The following is a 21,073-nucleotide window of genomic DNA, read 5'->3' on the forward strand; positions in this document are numbered from 1 at the left end:
CATTTTCTTCAGTTTTGTATTTTCTAGTCTTTCACCATCAGAATCTGATGATAATCCGAGAAGTTGCTTTTCACTCTTCATTGTCCAGGGTTGAAGGGAGATGTTCTTGGAAAATGTTTGTTTGTTTGTTTGTTTTGTTAAATTTATATGCCACCGATCTTGTCAGACTATAGTACAGATAAGTAGATTACAGTATTTAAGGAAGTTCAATCTGACTGGTAGTTAGATTCCATGACAACTTTTTACCATGGGAAACCTTAGAAAAATGAGTTCTCTAATAAGATGAAATCCCCATACCTCCCAAATCTATAAAAGGCCCTGATGCAGTAAATTGACTAATAACTCAAGGAAGCCCCTAGCCATTGTACAACTGCATTTATATGTTTGTAGGTCTACAGCTGTAAGGATAAAATTCAGGCATTTCAATTTATTGCTTCACTGAAGAAGCTCAAAGCCAGGATTAAAAAAAATTATCTAAATATAATTGCTCTCTTTCAGTTTGCAGAAATGCTGATTAAGGAATGCTTGGCAAAATTTGTAAAAATTTTGTAAAAAATTGATTTACCCCAACACAAAGGACTATTATGTATTAAATTATCTACAGTCCAGGACACTTGCTGTCAAAGCAAGTTAAAAATTAAATCTATCAACACCATATGTTTTGTAAAAGTATTATTAATATAGAAGAAATGATCACATAACATTTTTGTTTTTACAAAATTATATTGAATTGATCAGAAACTGGTCCAGAGTCATAAATATATCCTTCAAAAATTCTAGTTACAATTTCTTAGAAGTAAAAAGTTGATAGTGAGAGTTGCTATAAGACTTTCAATCTAGATAGCCAAGAGATTAAATTAAAATAAACTCATATAAAGTATAATATACATGTGCTGCTATACTGACAGGATTGTGGCTGACTTTCGTCTTGACAGTTGCATAGATAACATCACTATTAGAACTTTGGGCAATGTGTATTTTAAACAAAATCTGGCACTTAAGAGATGTTATGCCATATTACGTGGTCCCTTTAGTTGGTTCTGTAGTTTTGATTTAAAAGGCAGGCTTGCTCATATATTCTTCCATTGTCTGTAACAAAGAACAGTCAAGAAAAAAACCCAGTTATCAAAATTTACACATAGAATTTATAATGTAAGAACAATCAACCCATTCAAAACCAGATAACTGAAACTAATTTGCTAAGCTAAAGAAAAATCACATTATTAATAGACTCATTCTGTTCTCACTAGCTTAATCTTCTAGCCTCAAGTAATTCTGTATGTTAAAATTATTTACTTTTTAATACAAAATAAGTAATTTTGAAATCATGAATTTTATGAACATGAAACATTATTTTGTTAATAAAATCCATAATCTTTCAATCAAATAATTCTAGTATTTTCTTTCACCAATCTACAATCATGCTTGAGATAAATACATGTCCATCATCTGGAAAAAATAAAAAAAATAATTTAAAAATAATGAATAAATAAAACACAAAACAAAAAAATAAAAAACCCTCAAAGGGCAGACTCATTGAACCATTAGGTCTTTTTCTGCTGTCAGTTTTCTATGTTTCTGTGCAGGAACTTAAGCTTTTCTTTAAACACTGAGAATCTCAAGATATAATCTTGTCTCTGGATTGAAAAGGGAATATCAATGTATGTAACATTTAGTCAACAAAATTTGTTTGCTCTGACCTGGTTTGACCTGGGTTCATTTTAGATGCTTCTATGGAAGTGTTTAGTGATTTTCCACCACAATAAAGTCATTCCCCAAACTTTTTAAAAAAATCTAGCATTATTTGTGCACAAATCAGCCTCAATGGTGTGTTTATGTCCCTTTGAGACTAATTTTATTATGTTACGCATTCAGCTGAGTTGCTGAACAAATTAGACTTAAGATTGTTTCACAAATTATTCCTTGTTTTTTCATAACATCATAGGTACATGCTATTAGGGATAAGTAGGATTATTCATTTATACAGCTCATAGTAATTATCATGTTGGACAGATTGGAAAAATACTCCTGCCTCTTTTAAATCCCTTTTTACTTAATTCTCGCATTGAAAACAAGTATTTGAAAACACTAGATAAGTTAATGAGTGTTTGAACTGACCATTATGCACCATAATATCTGATGGAATTTTGTGTGTGTGTGTGTGTGTGTGTGTGTGTGTGTGTGTGTGAGAGAGAGAGAGAGAGAGAGAGAGAGAGAGAGAGAGAATATGTGTGTGTATTTTGTACATTCCACAACATGATTGACACAAAAGAAGGCCTTTCTATAATCAATTAAGCACTTGTAGAACTTTTTTACTATTATTATTCTTTCTTGATTACTTAGCTGGCATCAACAATAATTCTCTTATTACTTGTGCTTTTCTAAAGGCAGTCAAACATCTGGCCTCTCTGCTTCCATATAGTTGTCATCTGTTTTGGATGATCCTAAGCATTATTTTTCTAGCATGTATAATTAAGTATATTGTGTGAATATTTGCTCATTCTGTTAACCCTTTTCTGTTTGATATTGATATGCAAACTCACTTCTTCTAATCCGCTGGCCACTAGATCTTTTTCCTGATGGTCTTTGATTAGAAACTTTATAGATTCTTCTGTTGCTTATCATATTTCTATAGATATTTCATCAACTCCTATAGTCTTCTGATTTGATAATCAATAACTGAGCTAACTTGCAGTATTAGCAGTTCTTATAAATATACAGGTTGACACATATAGTGTACAGACTCAGAATACTGCTTTCACTTTTGTTTGATCTTCTTTGAATTAATTCTCACCATCCATTGACATTTTTAGCATGCCAGTTCAAGGCTGGAACCTCTTTTTGAGTTAGGAAATCTTTTGAAAGACTATTCTTATTTTTCCATGTTCTTGTTTTTGTTTTCATCTTTACTGTTGTAATAACGCTTCTTGTCCCTTCTAATATGTCTTAGAAATGTTGTGTTGAGTTCTTCCTTGCGATCTTTGTTTTCCTTGTCTTTGGTTTCTTTTCTTTTCAATTTCCACCTTCATTCTGACATCCAGTTTGCATTTTTTTTCTGTGTCCTGATCTTTGACAGTATGTTTCCGTATTTTTCTTTAACAACATCTTTTATTCATTCCATTGTTCAGCTAGATCTGTGAAGTACAGAACTTCAAATGATTCCTGATGTTCTCCTTGAAAATAGTGGGTACATGTTCAAGATCATACCAGAGAAGCTTGCTGGCTTTCTTGTTCAACTTTAGTTTAACTTCCTCCCTCCTAGGAATCTGGACCACATTCCACCACAGTTCTACTATCAGTCCCTGGCCATATCATTTTTGTATAAATGAGCTTTTCTACATACTTATACCAACAATAAACTGGTGTAATATAATAAAGTGAATTTCATTTTTTGTGTGCTCCAATTGATAATTGCCATGGTGTACCAAAAATCAGGTTGTATATGTCAATCAAATTATTATTTTTCAGAGAAAATTTATCTAAGGAATGTTTACTAGTCATCCATTGAGAATAAGAAATGGTTAGAAGAAAATGGAAATTAATTCAAACATTTAATGTAATTTATACAATAAATCATTTATGGGGCCTGTATTTTGGTACACTCTATATGTTAACCTAAGTTGGTAAATTTGAATGTGTTAGTGATAAAGAAATAACTGGATTGGCAGAAATTGTTGTATCATTTTCCTGCTTTATTTGATTTCCTGGGCATACAATTCAACTAAATTTTCCTCCTTATAGTTCTAACTTTGGAATTACAGCCTCCATGTTCAGTTAATTTCAAATTGAACTTCAACATAAATTTCAACTTCCATTTTTCTATACCAGTGGTAGAAATATCAACCTGAACACATTGTATATCAAAGGCTGTCCACAAAGACCAATTGATATTTTTGGTCAATGATTTAATTAGTCATGTATTGTTCTTTACATATATATTTCCTAACTAAAAAAGCAACATCATTTCATCATTGTTTTTCATGTCCTAAACAGTAGACAATGTGGTCTTTTGATTGAAAGTGTCCAGTTCTAATCCATCTCAATTTGTGGATGCTTAATGAGTAGTTGACTCATTTCATCTTTCAATGTGCTGAACTTTCTCATATTCATGCTTTTTAGGTTCTATGTTTTCATTTTAATTCTGTCCTTGAAATTTTGAATTTTATTTGAATTAGCAACTACAAGGTTCTGAAAGCTTCCATCTAGCTAAATCTAGCTACATAGCTACACCTAGACATACAGTTAATATCTGAAAGATATCCCCAGTAGCATGTTGAGAACCATATATTGATATGGTTTTCTTGGTAAAATATACAAGTAGTAGGAAAAGCTACCTTTGCCATTGTCATTAAAATGATTTTTGATCTGTATTGCCCTAATATGGGTTCCTGCTTGCTTTAGTTGGGCAGCTGGGATGGCCGTCATTTAAGTGACCTTGTGGGATTATACCCTGTTGGCATACATTCCCCATGTTCTTTGATCATCCCTCCTAGGAAAAGCCTCTCTTTCCATAAGGGAACATTATTTGTATACAGCTTTCTGGGGTATAGCGAATAGCACCATCTACCCGACCTTGGTTGATTCCCTAAAAAGGTAGTAAGAACTTAAATGGAAAATAGCCATTTATAAGGTGGAATGTGAAATAAAAAAATATCATTGAAGGCAATGGCAAAACATTTCTGAATTTTGACCAAGAAAACTATAAGAATATCATGAAGTGATTAGGAGTTGACCTTTTTACATAGTATTCTAATTTTGATATTGATGTTTAATTTATTATGTCATATATATCTATATCTATATCTATCTATCTATCTATCTATCTATATATCTATCTATATCTATCTATATCTATCTATCTATATATATATATACACACACACACACACACACACACACACACACACACACACACACACACATATATATATATATATATATATATATATATATATATATATATATATATATATATATATATATATATATATATATATATATACTATGTTCTAGTAGTATGATTGATGACCTAAATCAATTTCTCAACCCAAGCAACTTTAAGAGGAGTTACTTTGACTTCCAGAATTCCCCAGTTAGCCAGAATTCTGGGAGCTGAAGGCTACCCATCTTAAAGTTGCTCAGGTTGAAAAACACTGGCCTAAACCATATATAGGACAGTAATATTTTTTAAAAAGGAGAGAAAGGGAGGGATTTGTTTTATTCTCTCTTCTGCCTTACCTCTTGTAACATATCACCATCTTCTATGGCTTTCACCGCAGATTTTTTGGATGTCTCTTGAACTTCCCCACTCATTAGAAATTCATCAAGCATAAAATATGCTTTCTCAAAATTGAAAATAATATCCAGTTCGCATACCTGTTAAGGATTAGAGAAATAAATATTTAGACTCAGTATCCTGCTACTGAATATGTTAATGTATACTCAGACCCATTAAAACCCTGTTTTGTATATAAATGTACTTCTAGGACAGCCAGAAACAAAGGATATATAAAATTAAATGCATTAAATGTGTGGTTTCAAGTTGAAATAATTAAAGACTATGTGACATTTCAAGATCATTTTATGTCCCTAACTGTTGAGAAACTGCAATCTTTTCACACTTTTCTAGAAATAAAATCCTACAGGGCACTGGCTATTATTTCTACCTTTTTATAGACAAGCTGAACTTTCTTCAAATTCATTCATGGGCACTGTAATATGTTGGTATAATAAACCAAATGAAAAGAAAACACATTATGCAATGTATTTGTTTTATCATGAATTGGAAGTGTATACAGAAATTAATTTCTGGAGGGGAAAGGAAACCTTTAAACAAATTAGCCTTTCAGTATTCTGATAATCTCTCTATTCTATATTGAGTGTTTATAGAGATGAACATTACATTAAGAACAGAAGTGCACAGAATAATCACATGTGTAAATGAGCAATTCTCCCTTATCAAAGAAAAATATAGGATATAATATACGTCCAGAAGGCAGGTTAATAAGAAGTAGTGTTCTTTTGAAGTTTTGGTTACATTGTCTTAATGCTGTAATTAATTAATGCTAATTAATGAATGCTAATTAATTAATGTTAATTAATTAATGTTAATTAATGCTGTAATAGTATGAAACTATTGGCTATACAATATGCTATCAAAAGCTTTAAGTTTTATGACAGGTTATTAATCCACTGGCAATATACTATAAAAGCACACCATTTTCTAAGATGGAAATATGTGGAAGGTCTCCACTTAGCCTTCACCGTCTCCACAATATTTTAACATTTTTCCAGCAATAAAACAATAGCCAGGTACATGAAACTATCTTAGAAGATAAACCAGTAACTAATATTTAATGATTAGCTATATGTTTTTCTGCAAATTGTTGCTAGCAAGGAGTTTAGCAGCTGTATTATGAACTAGTTGATGTTCCTAACTAGTTTTCAAGCTGATCCAGAAATTACATATTGTAGTAATCTATTCTTAAGAGTATGAAAAATAATTGCAACCAAGTATAATATTCTTTTTCTAGACAGGCATGCTTATGAATATCAGTTGGTTAAACATACTCAATACTACTGACACTATGAAACCTTGGGTGAAAAAGTGTTCAGATATAATCCCCCAGGGAACAGAAGATCGTCCATTAATTTTTACTTGATATATATAGATTTTTATCTGGAATATTTTTTGTTATACTGGTCTGACCACTGGACAATTAATAAATATTAGAAATACATAATTAAAACATAATACATTACAAATAAGTTAACTATGGACAATTGTGCACAAAAAGTACTTCTATCTTGTCAGAATCTCAGAATTAAAACAATTTCAAATTATTCAGCGTTTCTATGCCTGCATACCTGCTTTCCATTAAAGAAAAAAAAGTAACAGCATGATTGGATTCATTTATAGGCTTGGGGAATAAACCCTGGTTGATTAGATATTAGCCATATTTTAAACCACAAACCACAATTTGCAAAGAACAATCATGTTAAACTTTACCAGAATAGATGCAAAGAAAGTTATTTATGGAGCAGTAATAAAGAAATAAGCTTACATTGCCAAAATATCTGTCCAATAGCTCTACATAACGATGAACAACTTCTAGGGTCAGGAGTTCATTATCCTCTTCTTCTACTGCACAACAGAAATACAAACTAGCATACCTACATTATAAAACAAGGAGAAAAAAATATGACCATTAGTATATATTAAAGATCAGTTTTGTTCTTTCTTCAAGTTCACTTGCACAGTACATTATAAAATAATTTGCCTTAAAAGCATCCTGAAAAGTGTTTATCAGTGATTATGAAAACAAGAGGTGCCATATCAGTCATGTAGATACGAAATAAGATAAAAATTCAGCACATAACACAATAATCTGTCATAAAATTTCACCCTGTTTCTCTAAGTCTGTGGTAAGCCAACCTATTTTTTACTTCTTGATATACCTCCGTATATCTTAATACTTTAAGAATATCAGCTCCAAATAATATTTCAAATATTTTGCTATATTGATATAGTTTTTATGTAAACAATTTACTTCATTAAAAGAAAGGGCAATTGTCGCTTTAAAAAAAAAACCCAACATTCATATTCCAGTACATTTTTATTCAGCTCTTTCAAGATCATGATAAAAATTTACATACTGTTTTGTGACCTTGAATAAGTGGATTGCTCTAAGATAAATTAGAACAATCCATGTTTCTCCATGTCATATAATATATGTGGGTATATGCATAATTTTGTATTTATTTATTTATTTTGTCTTGTTTATGTAGTGTATAGGTGGAGACCCTTTGAGAGCTGCATGCAATGAAATTTCATTTTGATGTATGCCAATTATTGTACATTCAAAGTAACAATAAAGTTATTCTACAAGGTTAGAAAAAAATTGTCTGCTGGACAGGTCAGTGGTTCTCAATATCAGCAACTTCAACTACCAGAATTCCCCATCCAGCACTTCAAACAGAGTTGAAGTTCATGCATCTTAAATATGTTGATGTTGGGAAACACTGGACCAGGTTGTTTCACTCACTTGAAAATGTTACCCAACCCTTCCTTCAGATAACAGGAGTCCCTGAATGTAGATTTTTCTTCAGTATATTGAAACAATTCCTGTAAACTTTCTCTTTACACAAAAACAATAAATTTTTAAAGAAGATGAAACTGAACTCGTGGCTGTTCTTCAGTCTAGTGAATTGCTATTTATCACCATGCTAGCATTGATTTACAGAACATGTGTTCCTCTTCCCTTTTTATCACACATGGAAATGATCTGCTGTATATAAAAAGTTGATTTATAAAACTTCCCACACCTTTTGTAAACAAGCTTGAGATCTTTCCAGTCAACAAAGCTGCTCATTTTTTGATTTCGAGCCAGAATAATCTGCACAACTTCTCGGGTAACTTTTTTCTTTTCCTTTTCAGGAAGTGTAATAAACCATTTCTGAAGTCTTAATTTCCCTTGTCGGCTGAACAGCAGGATAAAATGTATCTAGAATAAAGAAAACAAGTTGATTATAGGGACACAAGTGTAAAAAGTGCCACAACATTTTTCTTTTCTCCTAAAGTCAGCTTGTTACCAAGGCAGATATATCCCATGGAGTATCCTGTTTGTTACTAATGAAAAGTGTAAAAAAAAAAGGGGGTGGGGGTGGTACATTTTGCTACTTACCCTCTTTTCCCTGGCCTGATAGTCTTCAAATATTTACATCTTCAACATCTACAATTTCTATCTGAGATGGTCAGCCCTTCCACTAATAATGCTTTCTTTAGTTTTACTGCAGCTATGACCTTTGAAAAAAGAACTGAGCTGTCAGAGAAAAGCAACGGAAGGAATGACAGCGCAGCACTGGAGTGTGTATTATCATAACATCATTGTGCAAATATGCAGTAAAGACAAAGCATCAACAATCAAATTAAATGAAAAATATATACAAAATCTCAGAGCTAAAGCAAGTACAAAACACTTTTTACTTATGTTTAGATTATAAACTAATATAGTTTCTGTGAACTTTAACCAAACCCAACTAGCTATCTTCAACAGTTGAACAAAACAAAAGTGCAACTCTGTAATCAAGATTTGTGTTTGCTCAGTTACTTTTGGTTATTTCTACTCTGAGTCACATAGAAAACCTTTCAAAAGATCTTTTTAATTTTCTAACATATTCTGCCATAAATTGGAGTTCTGCCATGACAATAGATTCATATCAAATAAGCCCACTGAAAAATACACCCGATGCTGCAATGTAAATTAGTGACTGCTATTGCATTTTGCAAGTTCCAATGCTTCCTTTGCCAACTTTGCAAATTCAGTATTTAAAACTCAGTAGGTCTATCATTCCTCACCTAGGTAAACTATTAAAAACCACAGGATGGTGGGTCAAGAGGGTCTGAACATCATTTCATTCTTCAAGAGATGGAGAAGCTTATGAGTCATTTGCAACAGATTAATTCTTCAAATTTCTACAGTCAACTTTCAAGTCTGTCTTTAGGACACTGCTTCATTATTTTAAAATAAAAAGCAGTTATATTTTAAAAAACAATTTAACAACAGCAGCAATAACATCTATATTTCACATATGTTGATCTTATACTTTCACAAGGAACAGACAATTGACAAAAAAATGGAGAACTGTAATTAGCAAATCTGATTTCAAGATCTGATCTATCATTTCCCCCAACTCTTGCTATGATTCTTGCCCTCTGCCTATCAAGCCAATTAAAAATAGGGGAAATATCATCTAAATTTAACCTGTGTCTTACAACAATACTTCCTATCTAAATTTGTTTAGCATTTACTAGGCAAACATAAAATACAACTAAATGAGATTTTTTTTATCAATAAACCAGTGAATTTTATCTTTGCCTTGGGTTCTGGGCTTCTATTTACTGGTTTTGAAACAAGGTGTATTATTGGTTTAAGTAGTGAGTCATTTTAAAACTCTCCCATTTCCATTTAAAGCAAGACTTTATAGTATCTGGATGATAATATTGTTAAGCTTAGATAGCAAGGGCCAATATGAAAGTTCAAAGATGAGAACAGACTGTGCCTTTCACAGCTGAGATACTTAACGTTCATTTTAATATAAAGGATGTAATGAAGTTGGCTGAGCCTATATTCATGTCAATCCAGTTTTAAACAAGTTTGTAACATCCTTGCTGTTTAACCCAAAGGTTCTTTTTTGGGAGGCAACTGGACTTTCTTGTTTTTCTTTCGAATATTTTTCGCTTTGGGACAACAATGACCTGGATAACAGAGAATCTCTAGAGACTTTTAGCTATACAATTTGGAATGAACACCCTTTTAATGGTGTGGGAGTAGAAATGGATTTGCAGAGGAAAAAGGTGCAGACTACAGGAATCAGGAGCACTAATCAGGTGACCCTGAGGACACAGACAAACCTCTAACTGCTTCAAAAATCTTCTAAAAGGATGCAAATGACCAGCTGTCTGCAAGGAATATAAATCCTTCCATTCCCCACCTTCCTGTCAGAGCTGAAGAAGCTTTTTGGGAAAGAAGCAAAATGTCTTCAAAAGAAAAAACTAGAAAGTCCAGTCGCCTCCTGAAAAAGCACCTTTAGGACAACCATGACCTGGATGACTGAGAATCTCTTCAGACTCCTTACTGTTTAAATTCCAGTTTACCAAGCTTCTGCTTTTCAATGTCAGGTGTAGCCAATATCTTGAATTATAATGAAGATGCTTGAGTTAGACACAACTGAAAACAAGAATGCAAATAACCCCGAGAGTTAAACGGGGTTGGGGAGAATCAGAGACAAAATCACCAATTTAATGAAACCATAATTCATACAAAGATGAATATTAAGTTATGACAAGTTTAACTATAGAGAATTCATTTTGGTAAAAAAAAAAAGTCTGCTTTATTCTAAAATAAAACAGAATATTGTGCCTACTGGCCTCATGATTTTTACAAAAGGGAACGAAAAAACATTCATGGCAAACAAGAATGGCATGATTACCAAGAACTACAGAATTAGAATGGAGTTGATATGCCTTCTTCAAAGTACTTTTCCTAATAAGAAATGCTGGATATTTCACAATTTTTGAGGGACAAAGAATTCAGCAGGACGTGTGTTACAAACAGTAACCCTTTCTTGGATTGGCTTCTTTCAAACTCTTCAAGAGTTCTTGTGCAGATTAGAAGAAGATAATAAGGAACAGAGACATAGAAAATAAAACCCATAATACATGACTCAGCATCATTCTCTCTATCCACTATCTAGTTAGAGATCTCTTAGAAAACTCTTCCTTCTGATTAGAAGATTGTCCTATCAGTAACTCTGTTTTCTTTTCTATTACAGTACTCCCTGTACGGAAAATAAAAAGGAATGCGAGTATTTGATTTTATGTTGTCCCTTCTCTAGCCTTCTGAATTGCTTAAAGTACTCACAAGACTTTCAAAGAGTTCAGACTCAGTTCAAAATGTTTTCAGTTTTGAGTCTGAAACAATGGAATCTCTTCAAAGGACCCCAGTTCAATTTGTGTTTCTTTGTTCAAAGCAGGTTTAGTTAATAAATCAAGCTATAATACCAGGAAACAAGATAAAAATATATTGTATGCAAGGTACAGCAAATTACACATAGAAGGTGCAAATTTTGGCTCATAAATGTTTGAGAAAGAATTGACAGAGACATGAGCAAAGGGGGGAAAAACTGGAACAGAGACAAAAATTCCACCTTGATAAGATAGAATATGAGCAGTGGCAGGAAGAAAGGAGACACAGAGGAGAAACTAAGTAGAAGAACCTCAACATTAGAAACTCTTGAACCGCCAAAAGGAGTTATCTTAACACTTCACAGATTTAAGTAAGTGGCCACTGTTAAGAGTATGGGAGAGGAAAATTTGTCTCATTTTAATTTCAGACTACTACATCAAGGGAAGCCCTATAAGAAGTAAATGAAATTGTAATGTGTCTTCAATAATATTATTTTACTTTTTTTGCTGCTAAAGCTGCCATGCTATATTTTATATCTGAGAAGATACCAAGTAGAACACTGCATCTTTAACACACAGATAAGCATTATCCATATCAAAATTAGCTGATCTTTGTTGCAAGCATTTCCCCCTATTATTTTTTTTTGTAAATTTTATTTGAGTTTTCACAAAGATAAAAAAAAATACAAATAAAACATCTTTTTTGAAAGCAGCATAATCCCGGGTTATATTTCTTCGTACAGACACAAATTCAGGTTCATGCTCATTTTTATATTCTATTCCATATCTTATTTTACATTTTCTACATAGCTTCTCCCCTCTTTTAATTTTCTCAATTTTATTTTAATTATCTCATCTCAATTCAAATCATTGTATTTATATTTTTTGTCTGTCCTGTTTCAATTATCTATTATCTTTTCTCATTAAACAAAATTTCTCCTGTAGTTACTGATTGGAGTATGACGCCTTTATATCTTTTCCCTAAAGTTGTAACATTCAATACATAACTTCCATTCGGATTCTGCTTGGTACATTCTTAAAATACACACTGTATTCTTAAAAAAAGAAAAAAATTATAAATATATATAATTAAAACAATATTCCATTCCAATTCAATTCTATCATTAATATTAATATTCATTAAAGTCTTAACATCTTTAACATTACTTTTCAATTAAATATCATACTTCTATGGGAACAATTATAAGCTTTCCATAGTTAATTTCCCCCCCATCACTTATATTTTATAAAACATTAACTAATTAAAATGTTCCCGTTCCTTCCTAATTCAATTTTCTCATTTATTTTATTTCACTTATTTTATTCACAAACATTTCACTAAATTACACTATTTTATCCCTCATTTTAATCATACATTGTTTCCAATTTTCTAAAGTTATTTCTATTACTAATATAACAATACAATCTTATGTACCTTTACAGAATCCCTTTTTCAGTTAGATTTTCACCCATTACCTCTAAATAGGTCCTGTTTCTTTATATCTTGCCCAGGTCCTTTGTAACATCTTTTCCTTTCCTTCTTCCCTCTCTTCTTCTCTCTCCCCTTTTTACCCCCTTGTCTCTCTACCTCTATTTCTCTCTTCTGTATTCCCCTTTTCTGTTGCTTTCCAGTATTATACTTATTTTTCAAATTATTTTTCTTTTCTTTGGTTGTTTTTTTAAGTCTTAAATTCTCCATTCTCTTTCCCCCCTTTCCTTTTTCTTCCCCACATAGAATTACTTGTTCATTAAAGATGGCTTCTTCTTTGTCCCAGTCTTCTTGTTTTGGAGTCTTTTCTTGTTGTTTCTCATAGTTCCAAATCTCCATTTCTAAGAATTGAAAAACGAAGCCAAAAGAATCCTTCCCTTCTTGTGCATCTTCTTTGTACTTTTTAAGTTCCATTTTCAATTCATCCAGAAGTGGTGCCATTGTATAAATTTTTAAACAACCACCCAATTGATTTTAGTCATTCAAATATAATAACCCAAAATCCCACCAAATAGTCCAAATACACGCAAGCTGTTTCTTTTTTGCTCTTTTCCCCCCCACTTTCTCTTCCTGGGGTTACTATTTAGTTGCAAAGTTTCAGTTAAAATGTATCTTTTAGAAGTCTTGTTGAAGTTTTACTTTAACTTCTTTTTTATTCCAGGCAGTCTCCTCCCTCTTCCAGATCCTGCCCTTATTCTTTTTCTCTCCCTTCCTGCTTATGAAAAAGAAAGTTTTTAATGTCCAGAAATCTTTATTATCCCTTTGGCATTTTGTTTTATTTTCAGCTTAATTGCCTATTGATGTCAAAGCAGATTTTTCCGATTTCTTATTTAAGTCTCTTAGTTGTCAGTATAGGGAAGGAGAGAGAAGGAAAAAAAAAAAAGCCAAACCTTTCTCTTTTCTCTTTCCTTCGCTGCTTCTGACTCTTCTTTGGGAGCGATGTTATTCTTTTGTAAGTTTAAATTCCAGGGTACCTTGGTTGTTGCTTTTACAATTTAACCCGGTCAGCCAAAACTTTCACTTCTTATCTTCCTTCTGAACATTCTTTTCCAGTCGAGTTCTTTTTGGTGGCCATTTCTGACCACTGCTGCAACCGCCTTCGGGAAAGGGAGTAATGGCCAGCTGAGGAGGAAAGATGCGGCTCTCCTTGACCCTGCTGGCAGTCTCCCCCCTCTTCACCACCTCTACAGGGTGGCTTAGCCCCGAAACAAGCCGGTTCGGAGCACTCCAGCGGCGAGCCCAGACAGAAACCACGCACAATCGCGGATTTCTGTCTGTTGCCAAAGCCCTTCAAACCGGAAGTCCATTTCCCCCTATTTTTGACTGATTAAGTAATCCATGTGGAGTCATTGATACTTTCAAGAGCAGTGGTTTTCTTGCAGACTTGTTCACACTGATGATTTACCTAGTGAAACCCTATGAAACACCTGCAAGAAAACCACCAAGCTCAGAGAAAACCAAGAACCCCACAATCTATCCCCGAGCTACAACTATTCTCTTTGTTCACTAAATAATCCATCTTAAAAAGATAGGTTCAATAATAAAATATTAAGTATTAAAAGTTTTCAAGGAAAGTGCTTCTTTGGGAACAGATGCAATCACAGCATCAAAGAAGAGGAAAGACTATACTGTTAATAAGACTAATGCCTAGGAAAGGAAAAAATAGCTTTTCTGCAAACAAGTTTTAATAGATGGACTGAAAACACTTGATGGGCACAACAATAGAGAAGATTCAGATAATTAGCTGTTTTATATGATAAATGGGATCAAATAGCTGAAGACACAAATACAGGGATTTCTTTTGATGGATTATTACATCTAGGAACATCAATCCTTGCTGTTTTATTCAGCTAGCATTATGCTGCATTAGCAAATATGGCATGCTGTTTATTCTACAGAGATTATATGTTCCCTGGAGTTAAGGGCTTTGAAATCTAGTCAATTTGAATTTATTTTAATAATCAAAAGGAAGACTGTGCAATGCAAAAGGAGAAATAACATGCCTAATAGCCTGTGGTGAACCAAAATATTTTTTCTCCAGTCTTCCCCTAAAATTGTGTACTCAAAAATGTTTGACTTTCAAATTATAACATGCTTTGAAGAAACAATCCTTTCCAGAAGTGTTAATTTACAGCCATAATCTTTCCAATATCCCCCAAGCATGTTGTAGACCAACCTTTCAGGAAGGGATCAGGTTGAGGAAAATTGCCATGGTTTTCAATTGGGAGAAAAAGCAAAGACTTTCAGGCAGAGCTTGACTAATTCCTGATTAAAACAAAAAGCTGGTCTATAGAGTTTTATCTGATTCATCAAGACAACTCTTATGTTCTTAGTTTAGAAGGAAAAACACTTAATAGATGAAAATATTTGCTTAGGTGCCAGATGCTATGTGTGACACTAATAAGTAAATATAAGTAAATCCTAAATCAGCAGTTCCCTTTCTTAAAAACACATTCTCACACATATAATTAGAACTGAAAAATTGGCTGGGTTGGAACTGTTTTTTCCCCCCCAGATTTAATTGCCAAACTGAAAAAATCAGCAAGCTGGTTGGGCAGGCCTCTCACAGTATCCAGTATGGGTGGTTCCTATTCACAGCTTTCACTGTTCATTAGAAAGAACCGAAACACTTTTGACAGAAGTCCTTTGAACAATGTGTGTCATTCATTTCTTTGCAAGCTTTAAACCTGAGTAATGTTTTGTTCAACTCATTTATGTAGGTACATGTAACTTTCAAATATGTCTTTGTCTTCCTCCTCCAAAAGTAACCAAAGAAGAATAAAATTATTGCGGCTATGCAGAAAATGGAATTTGAAGAACAAAATATGAAATGAGATGCACATGGAACACCTTACAGCTGATGTCTTTTCCTAGGCTCTTGTGTTTGTTCTTCACAACTGCTGTAACATCTCAGAAAAAGATAGCGTTGGGCTTCTTAATTGTACAAAGTGTGTGAATCCTACTGTATATAGCAAGCTCAATACAAAAAGGGCAAATCAAAATGTTTACAACATCCAAATCAAAGGTCAAAACCCATCATTTTCTGTCCTTGAGGCAAACCCATCCAACTGAATAGACTTACAGTAGTTGAAGAGTTGAACTATATATAATCAAGAGTTGGACTAAGAGTTGAAACTATTGACCAGAGTTAAGCTTAGAATGTAATCAACCATCCTAATCACTTGCTCATCTCATCATTTATTTAACTTCCCCTTTTTCCCATTCTCTCTCCTTGACTGCTTCCATACTTAGTCTTACCAACTTTTCTGTCCCCATTCTGGGGAAGCAAAATGAAGCTTTGCTTAACATTATCAAACAAGTATCATAAAATCAGTGAAGGAAGTACAAATTTCTGGACATCTTCATATATTAATTCCATAACACAAAACTCTAACAAAGGTGTAGAATGAACAGGAAAACTATGTCAAGGCAAGCCTCACTTGCTTGGAAACAAAATTCCTTCCTCTTGTGGTAGAGTCAGTGCTGACATTATAAGGGCATTGTACGTGTCTCAAACCATTGCTTATTGACATTCTCCACTTCACATGTGGATGATAGCAACAAGTTCAACCCCCAATTCAGTACAGAATCCATTATAGCCTGTACAACAGATGACCAAACAATCTAATCAAAAATTTCCAGATAAGAAAAACTAGTATAACCTGTAACAGTCTATTCCACTAACCAAGAGTGTGTAAGTCGAGTGTTCTGTAGTCTGAATATACTTCCTTATATCATTGATTCTGGTTCGGCCCACTGGGCCAAAAGAAAATAAATCCCATATTGTCTTCCAAATGACAGCCCTTCACATGCTGAAAATTATTACCATATCTTTCTTTGGTTATCTCTTCTATATGTTAAACATATCTATAAACTTTTTTATATAGTTTAGTTTTCAGATCAATCACCATTGTGATACTCCTCTTCTAAATTTGCTCCAATTTATAATTGCCCTTTTTATTTTTATTTATATCCCACCTTTATTATTTTTCCAAACACAAGGAAGTGAACATATCAAAAACACCTCCTCGTGTTTTCCCCACAACATCCTTGTGAGGTGAGATGGGCTGACTGAGAGGGACAGGCCCAAGGTGACTAAGAAGAGACTTGAATTCACAGTCTCTTGTATTCTAGCCTGGTGCCCTAACCACTAGACCAAACTGATTTGTAATCAGAACAGGACACAGTATTCCAAGTAGGAATTAATCAAGGAAGAGTAGAGTTGGGGCAGTTACTTCCCATGATATGAACATTAGGTCCTGCAAATGTACCTTAAAGCGTCATTTGCCTTTGTATCATCTATTTCACCCTAATGGTACACATCGAATTTGTGATCAACAAGAATCAGATTCTTTTCACATAAATTGCCACGAAGTCTCCCCATCTTTGCTTTTGCCCACCCAGATGCAGAAGTTTATGTTTTCTCAACTAAGTTCCATCTTATTTATTTCAACACACTCAATATTGTCTAGGTTTTTTGTTTTTAATTCCTTCTCTCCTTTTTAAGAATTAACCATCCTACCTTTTAGGTCTCCTAAGCACTTATGTAACTTCGTTATCCAAGTCACTGATAAAAATGTAACAAGGCACAAGACCGAGCTCTGTGGAATCTCACAACTACAATCATTCTAAGAGTGTGCTCATGGAGCTAACTGCAAATCTTTCAACAATAGTGTCATCTAACTCTTATTTTACTATTTTATGAAAAGAGGCAGATTTAAAAGTCTTGGTATATTATGTCTGCAGCAATCATCTATTACACTAACAACTTTCTCAAAGGAGGAGATACATTTAGTTTGAATGACATCAAAAACAGTGTGTATACTGGTTGGGTTCACAGAATACAGTGAACCAAATACAATGATTTTTTAGCCTACTATAAGGTGTGAACCCAGCCACAATATTGAAACAGGTATTTTTTTTACATTCATGATCCTCGCCCTCAATGCTGGAGTTGAAGCTAAATACCTGCTCATCACTTGCTGACTCAAAGTAGAGTTGATCTTTCCCATACCTACTGTACTTCTAAACTTGCATATAATGCATATAACTTGCATATAACTTGCATATAACTATGCATCAAACTTTGCTATGTAACTTTCAGAATCTCCAACCAACTCACCAACCCACCAGTTTTGGGTTTGTGTGATGTATGATGCAGCTCAGCCAACCCAGCTAATTTAATGTAATATGATTCAGCTTAAAATGTACTGCCGGTGGTAAATTTAAGAAATTAAAACTGAACGAGGTTGGCTACGATTCCCCTCCCCCTTCCAGCCTGATATTGACTAAGCCACAGGCAAAGAGAGGCTTTTCAAAGATAAGCGACTTTTGCCCCGTCCTTTTCTTTTTATTTTTGCTGCAGCGCGCAGAATGGGAATGGAATTAACCCTCGCGCTACAAAGAAGCAGGAACAGGAAGGGCAGTGAAAAGCAATCGGAGGGGCCAATGGGCGAACCAAGATCCCTAAAATTTGTCTTCCCAAGCGACAGATCTCTAGCCCAGTCCAGCGAGCCCACTTGAACGGAACAGCCCCTGGGACTTGCTGAGTTTGCGGGACGTTGAAGGTAAGCCTCGAGCCCTACCCACCCGCCGCTCTTTTCGGAAGGTTGCGGCTTCACCTGACTTCAACAGGTGAGATTCCCTCCTCTGTCCTGAGAGCTCCCGGGCAGGCTCTCCCTCCTCCCTCTCCCGCCACTCACCATGGCTGCCGCAGACCCGCTTTCCCGGAGGTTCGTCCCCCCCACCCGCCTGATGCGGGTCTCCCCCCTCCCCCCGGCGCCACAGGTGAATTTCCAGGCGCTCGCTCCGCTTTCCCATCATGCCCTATACTGAAAGTTCTTGACTCCTCCCCTCTCCCGCCCGGCCTCCCGTGTAACTCGGGCAACCGCCCCACGGGCACTTTGGGGGCACCCGGGAGAGGGCGCTCCCGCGCTCTCCCGAGTCGCTGAATGGAAATTTTACGAGCGGCACCTCCTTGCCGCCGTTCGCAAGACAGGTTTCCCCGAGAGAAAGCGCTCTCTCCCGCGTGCCCCCAAAGTGCCCGTGGGGCGGTTTTCACTTTCCCCCTCAGGGCGCTGTGCAGCGGGACATAAATGGTAAGGACGTCCTCTCGACTGAGCACCAGGGCGTGGATAAGCGGAAGAGAGAAATGCAAGTGCAGGTACCTTGCCGATGAATGACCTGCTCCAGACATTAGGAATATGGCCTTTCCTGATAACTAATGTACATCTGTTTTAACTTTAAGACTGATACCTGAGTTTCTTGTTGGTAGTTCTAGCCTACACCGAGTTCCAGCTTCATACAAGAGCTGGGTGAATTCCTGGAGGTAATGGGGATCAACGGTTTGTATGGCTTCGTTAATGTTTCTGAAGGTTTATCTGCTGGACGAGTGGGCTTCCTTGTGCTGTTGGCTGGCCATATCAGAGAAGACTTTAGGTGGGACAAGGGCCCAATCCAGCAACATAGGTTATCGTCAAAAAAGTTAGGTTGGCAAATTCCAGAGATGGGAACTTTTTCTTTTCTTTTAAAGAGGAAACCAATATTTCTGCAAGCAGCTTCATCGGAAAAAAAAATAATGTACATAACTGGGAAATTTCTAAATGCAATCCTACAAATATTTGGATTATTTCAAAACTCCAGATTTTGCCAATAAAGAACTATAATATATTATGGACATTTAATATTGCTTTAAATCTGAAATTATTAAATTATAGGAGTAAGGAATCTAGTAACCTGGGATTACAATTCCCGTAGTCCCTTGATTACTACCTATACTGGTTGAAGGGACAGAAACTGAAATATATTTGTACTTTAAGTTCATTTTGTGAGGATAAACATCCTAAGTGAGTGACTATATTATATAGTTGCCATTGGGTTTCCAGTTACAGTGGTATTCCAAAAACATATTAGCAAATGCAAGAAGATCAGTTATGACTCTACATAGCATGAACCATCAGTGGTTTGCCAGTTCAGTTTGTGTGATCCTAGCACAAACCCTCTGATAAATGCAAAATAACAACTATATTTTATTTGGGCTTATGCCATGTGGCCAAGCCTGTTAAAGTAAAAGGTTTTGGTTTAAATTAAATGGTATGCTTGTAAAGCCATGGCACAAACTTGTCACAAATCCAGATATTCTAGTTGAACTGGATTTCCTTCTTGAAAGTGTTCTTTTTCATTCCTTTCATTTTAAAAATACCTGAAACTGTACCGCATTACTTAGCAACTTTTTGGCTGGTGGGGAATACTTGAAACTTTGAGAGATTAAATGAAACATCTGCTACTTAATACAAAGCATACAAGCTTGTCAGATTACTCCATTTCAAACAATCTTAGCTTATCTCCGCACCCTTTCCACATACTTTTCAGTTAGTTGCACCCATTTTCAGACAAAGCATGGAATTTCAACCAACCACCAGCTTTATTTTTATTTAAGAATAACCCTGTGATAACCCTGGACCCAAATTCATTCTGAAAATAAAAAGGAGCTGCTGCTTTGTGGCAGACATATTTTGTCTCTACTTACTTAGACTCATAATCAAATAGTTGAAAGGGGGCAGGGGTCATTCATGCCATAAATTCCAATCACTCCTTACATGCCATGTATTAATCTAAAAGGAAGTATCTATTAGGAACTGCATCTAATGGGGAAAATGCTTTGCTTCTGTCCTGAAACAAAATCATGGCTGGAGATTCTGCCGCTTTTAGTCTGTTTGGTTGCTTGGAGTTTGGCAGAACTCAAACCTGGAATGATTTGCTGATGTGGGTTTGCAATGGAAAAAAAAATCTTGCCATAGATTAGTTTGGAGTCCTCTCAACATCTCCCAGTGCAGCATCTCATTACTCCTCACCCCAAATCTTCCCAATGTCTTTCTTGTTCTCAGCTGTCATCACTATCCATGCCCCAGCAGGACAACTCTCATGAATCCACCCCTATATTCCAAATGCCTTGTCTTTCCTCCCTGTCCTTGGCCACTATCAAGGGCCCCACTATACCTTATCCTATGAACAGCTGCCCTGATCTACCCTTCCCCACAGAAATATATGTATATATTCTTGATATTTTCCCCTGTCCCATTTAATTCCTACCAATCGATCCATTCTTTATTTGGGAT

General features: G+C 34.9%; 1 protein-coding gene across 2 annotated transcripts; it reads right to left on the bottom strand.

The window, feature by feature from the left end:
- Positions 1-688: 688 nt before the first annotated feature.
- AP1S3 (adaptor related protein complex 1 subunit sigma 3) lies at positions 689-18,789 on the bottom strand. Of its 2 annotated transcripts, none has more exons than XM_026664206.2 (5): positions 18,659-18,789; positions 8,326-8,504; positions 7,065-7,173; positions 5,239-5,376; positions 689-1,089 (listed from the first exon to the last, which is right to left on the bottom strand). In XM_026664206.2, exons 1-5 carry the CDS (start codon positions 18,659-18,661, stop codon positions 1,054-1,056), a joined length of 465 nt encoding a protein of 154 aa, XP_026519991.1. In that variant the 5' UTR covers positions 18,662-18,789; the 3' UTR covers positions 689-1,053. The 2 variants fall into 2 exon arrangements, with proteins under 2 accessions (XP_026519991.1, XP_087821153.1); XM_087965027.1 differs by lacking the exon at positions 18,659-18,789 and adding an exon at positions 8,685-8,811.
- Positions 18,790-21,073: the final 2,284 nt, after the last annotated feature.

This window comes from Notechis scutatus, chromosome 4, assembly GCF_049901735.1.
Source record: "Notechis scutatus isolate UNSWTSFEM ecotype Mainland chromosome 4, rNotScu1.2, whole genome shotgun sequence".
In the NCBI taxonomy this organism is placed as follows: domain Eukaryota; kingdom Metazoa; phylum Chordata; class Lepidosauria; order Squamata; family Elapidae; genus Notechis; species Notechis scutatus.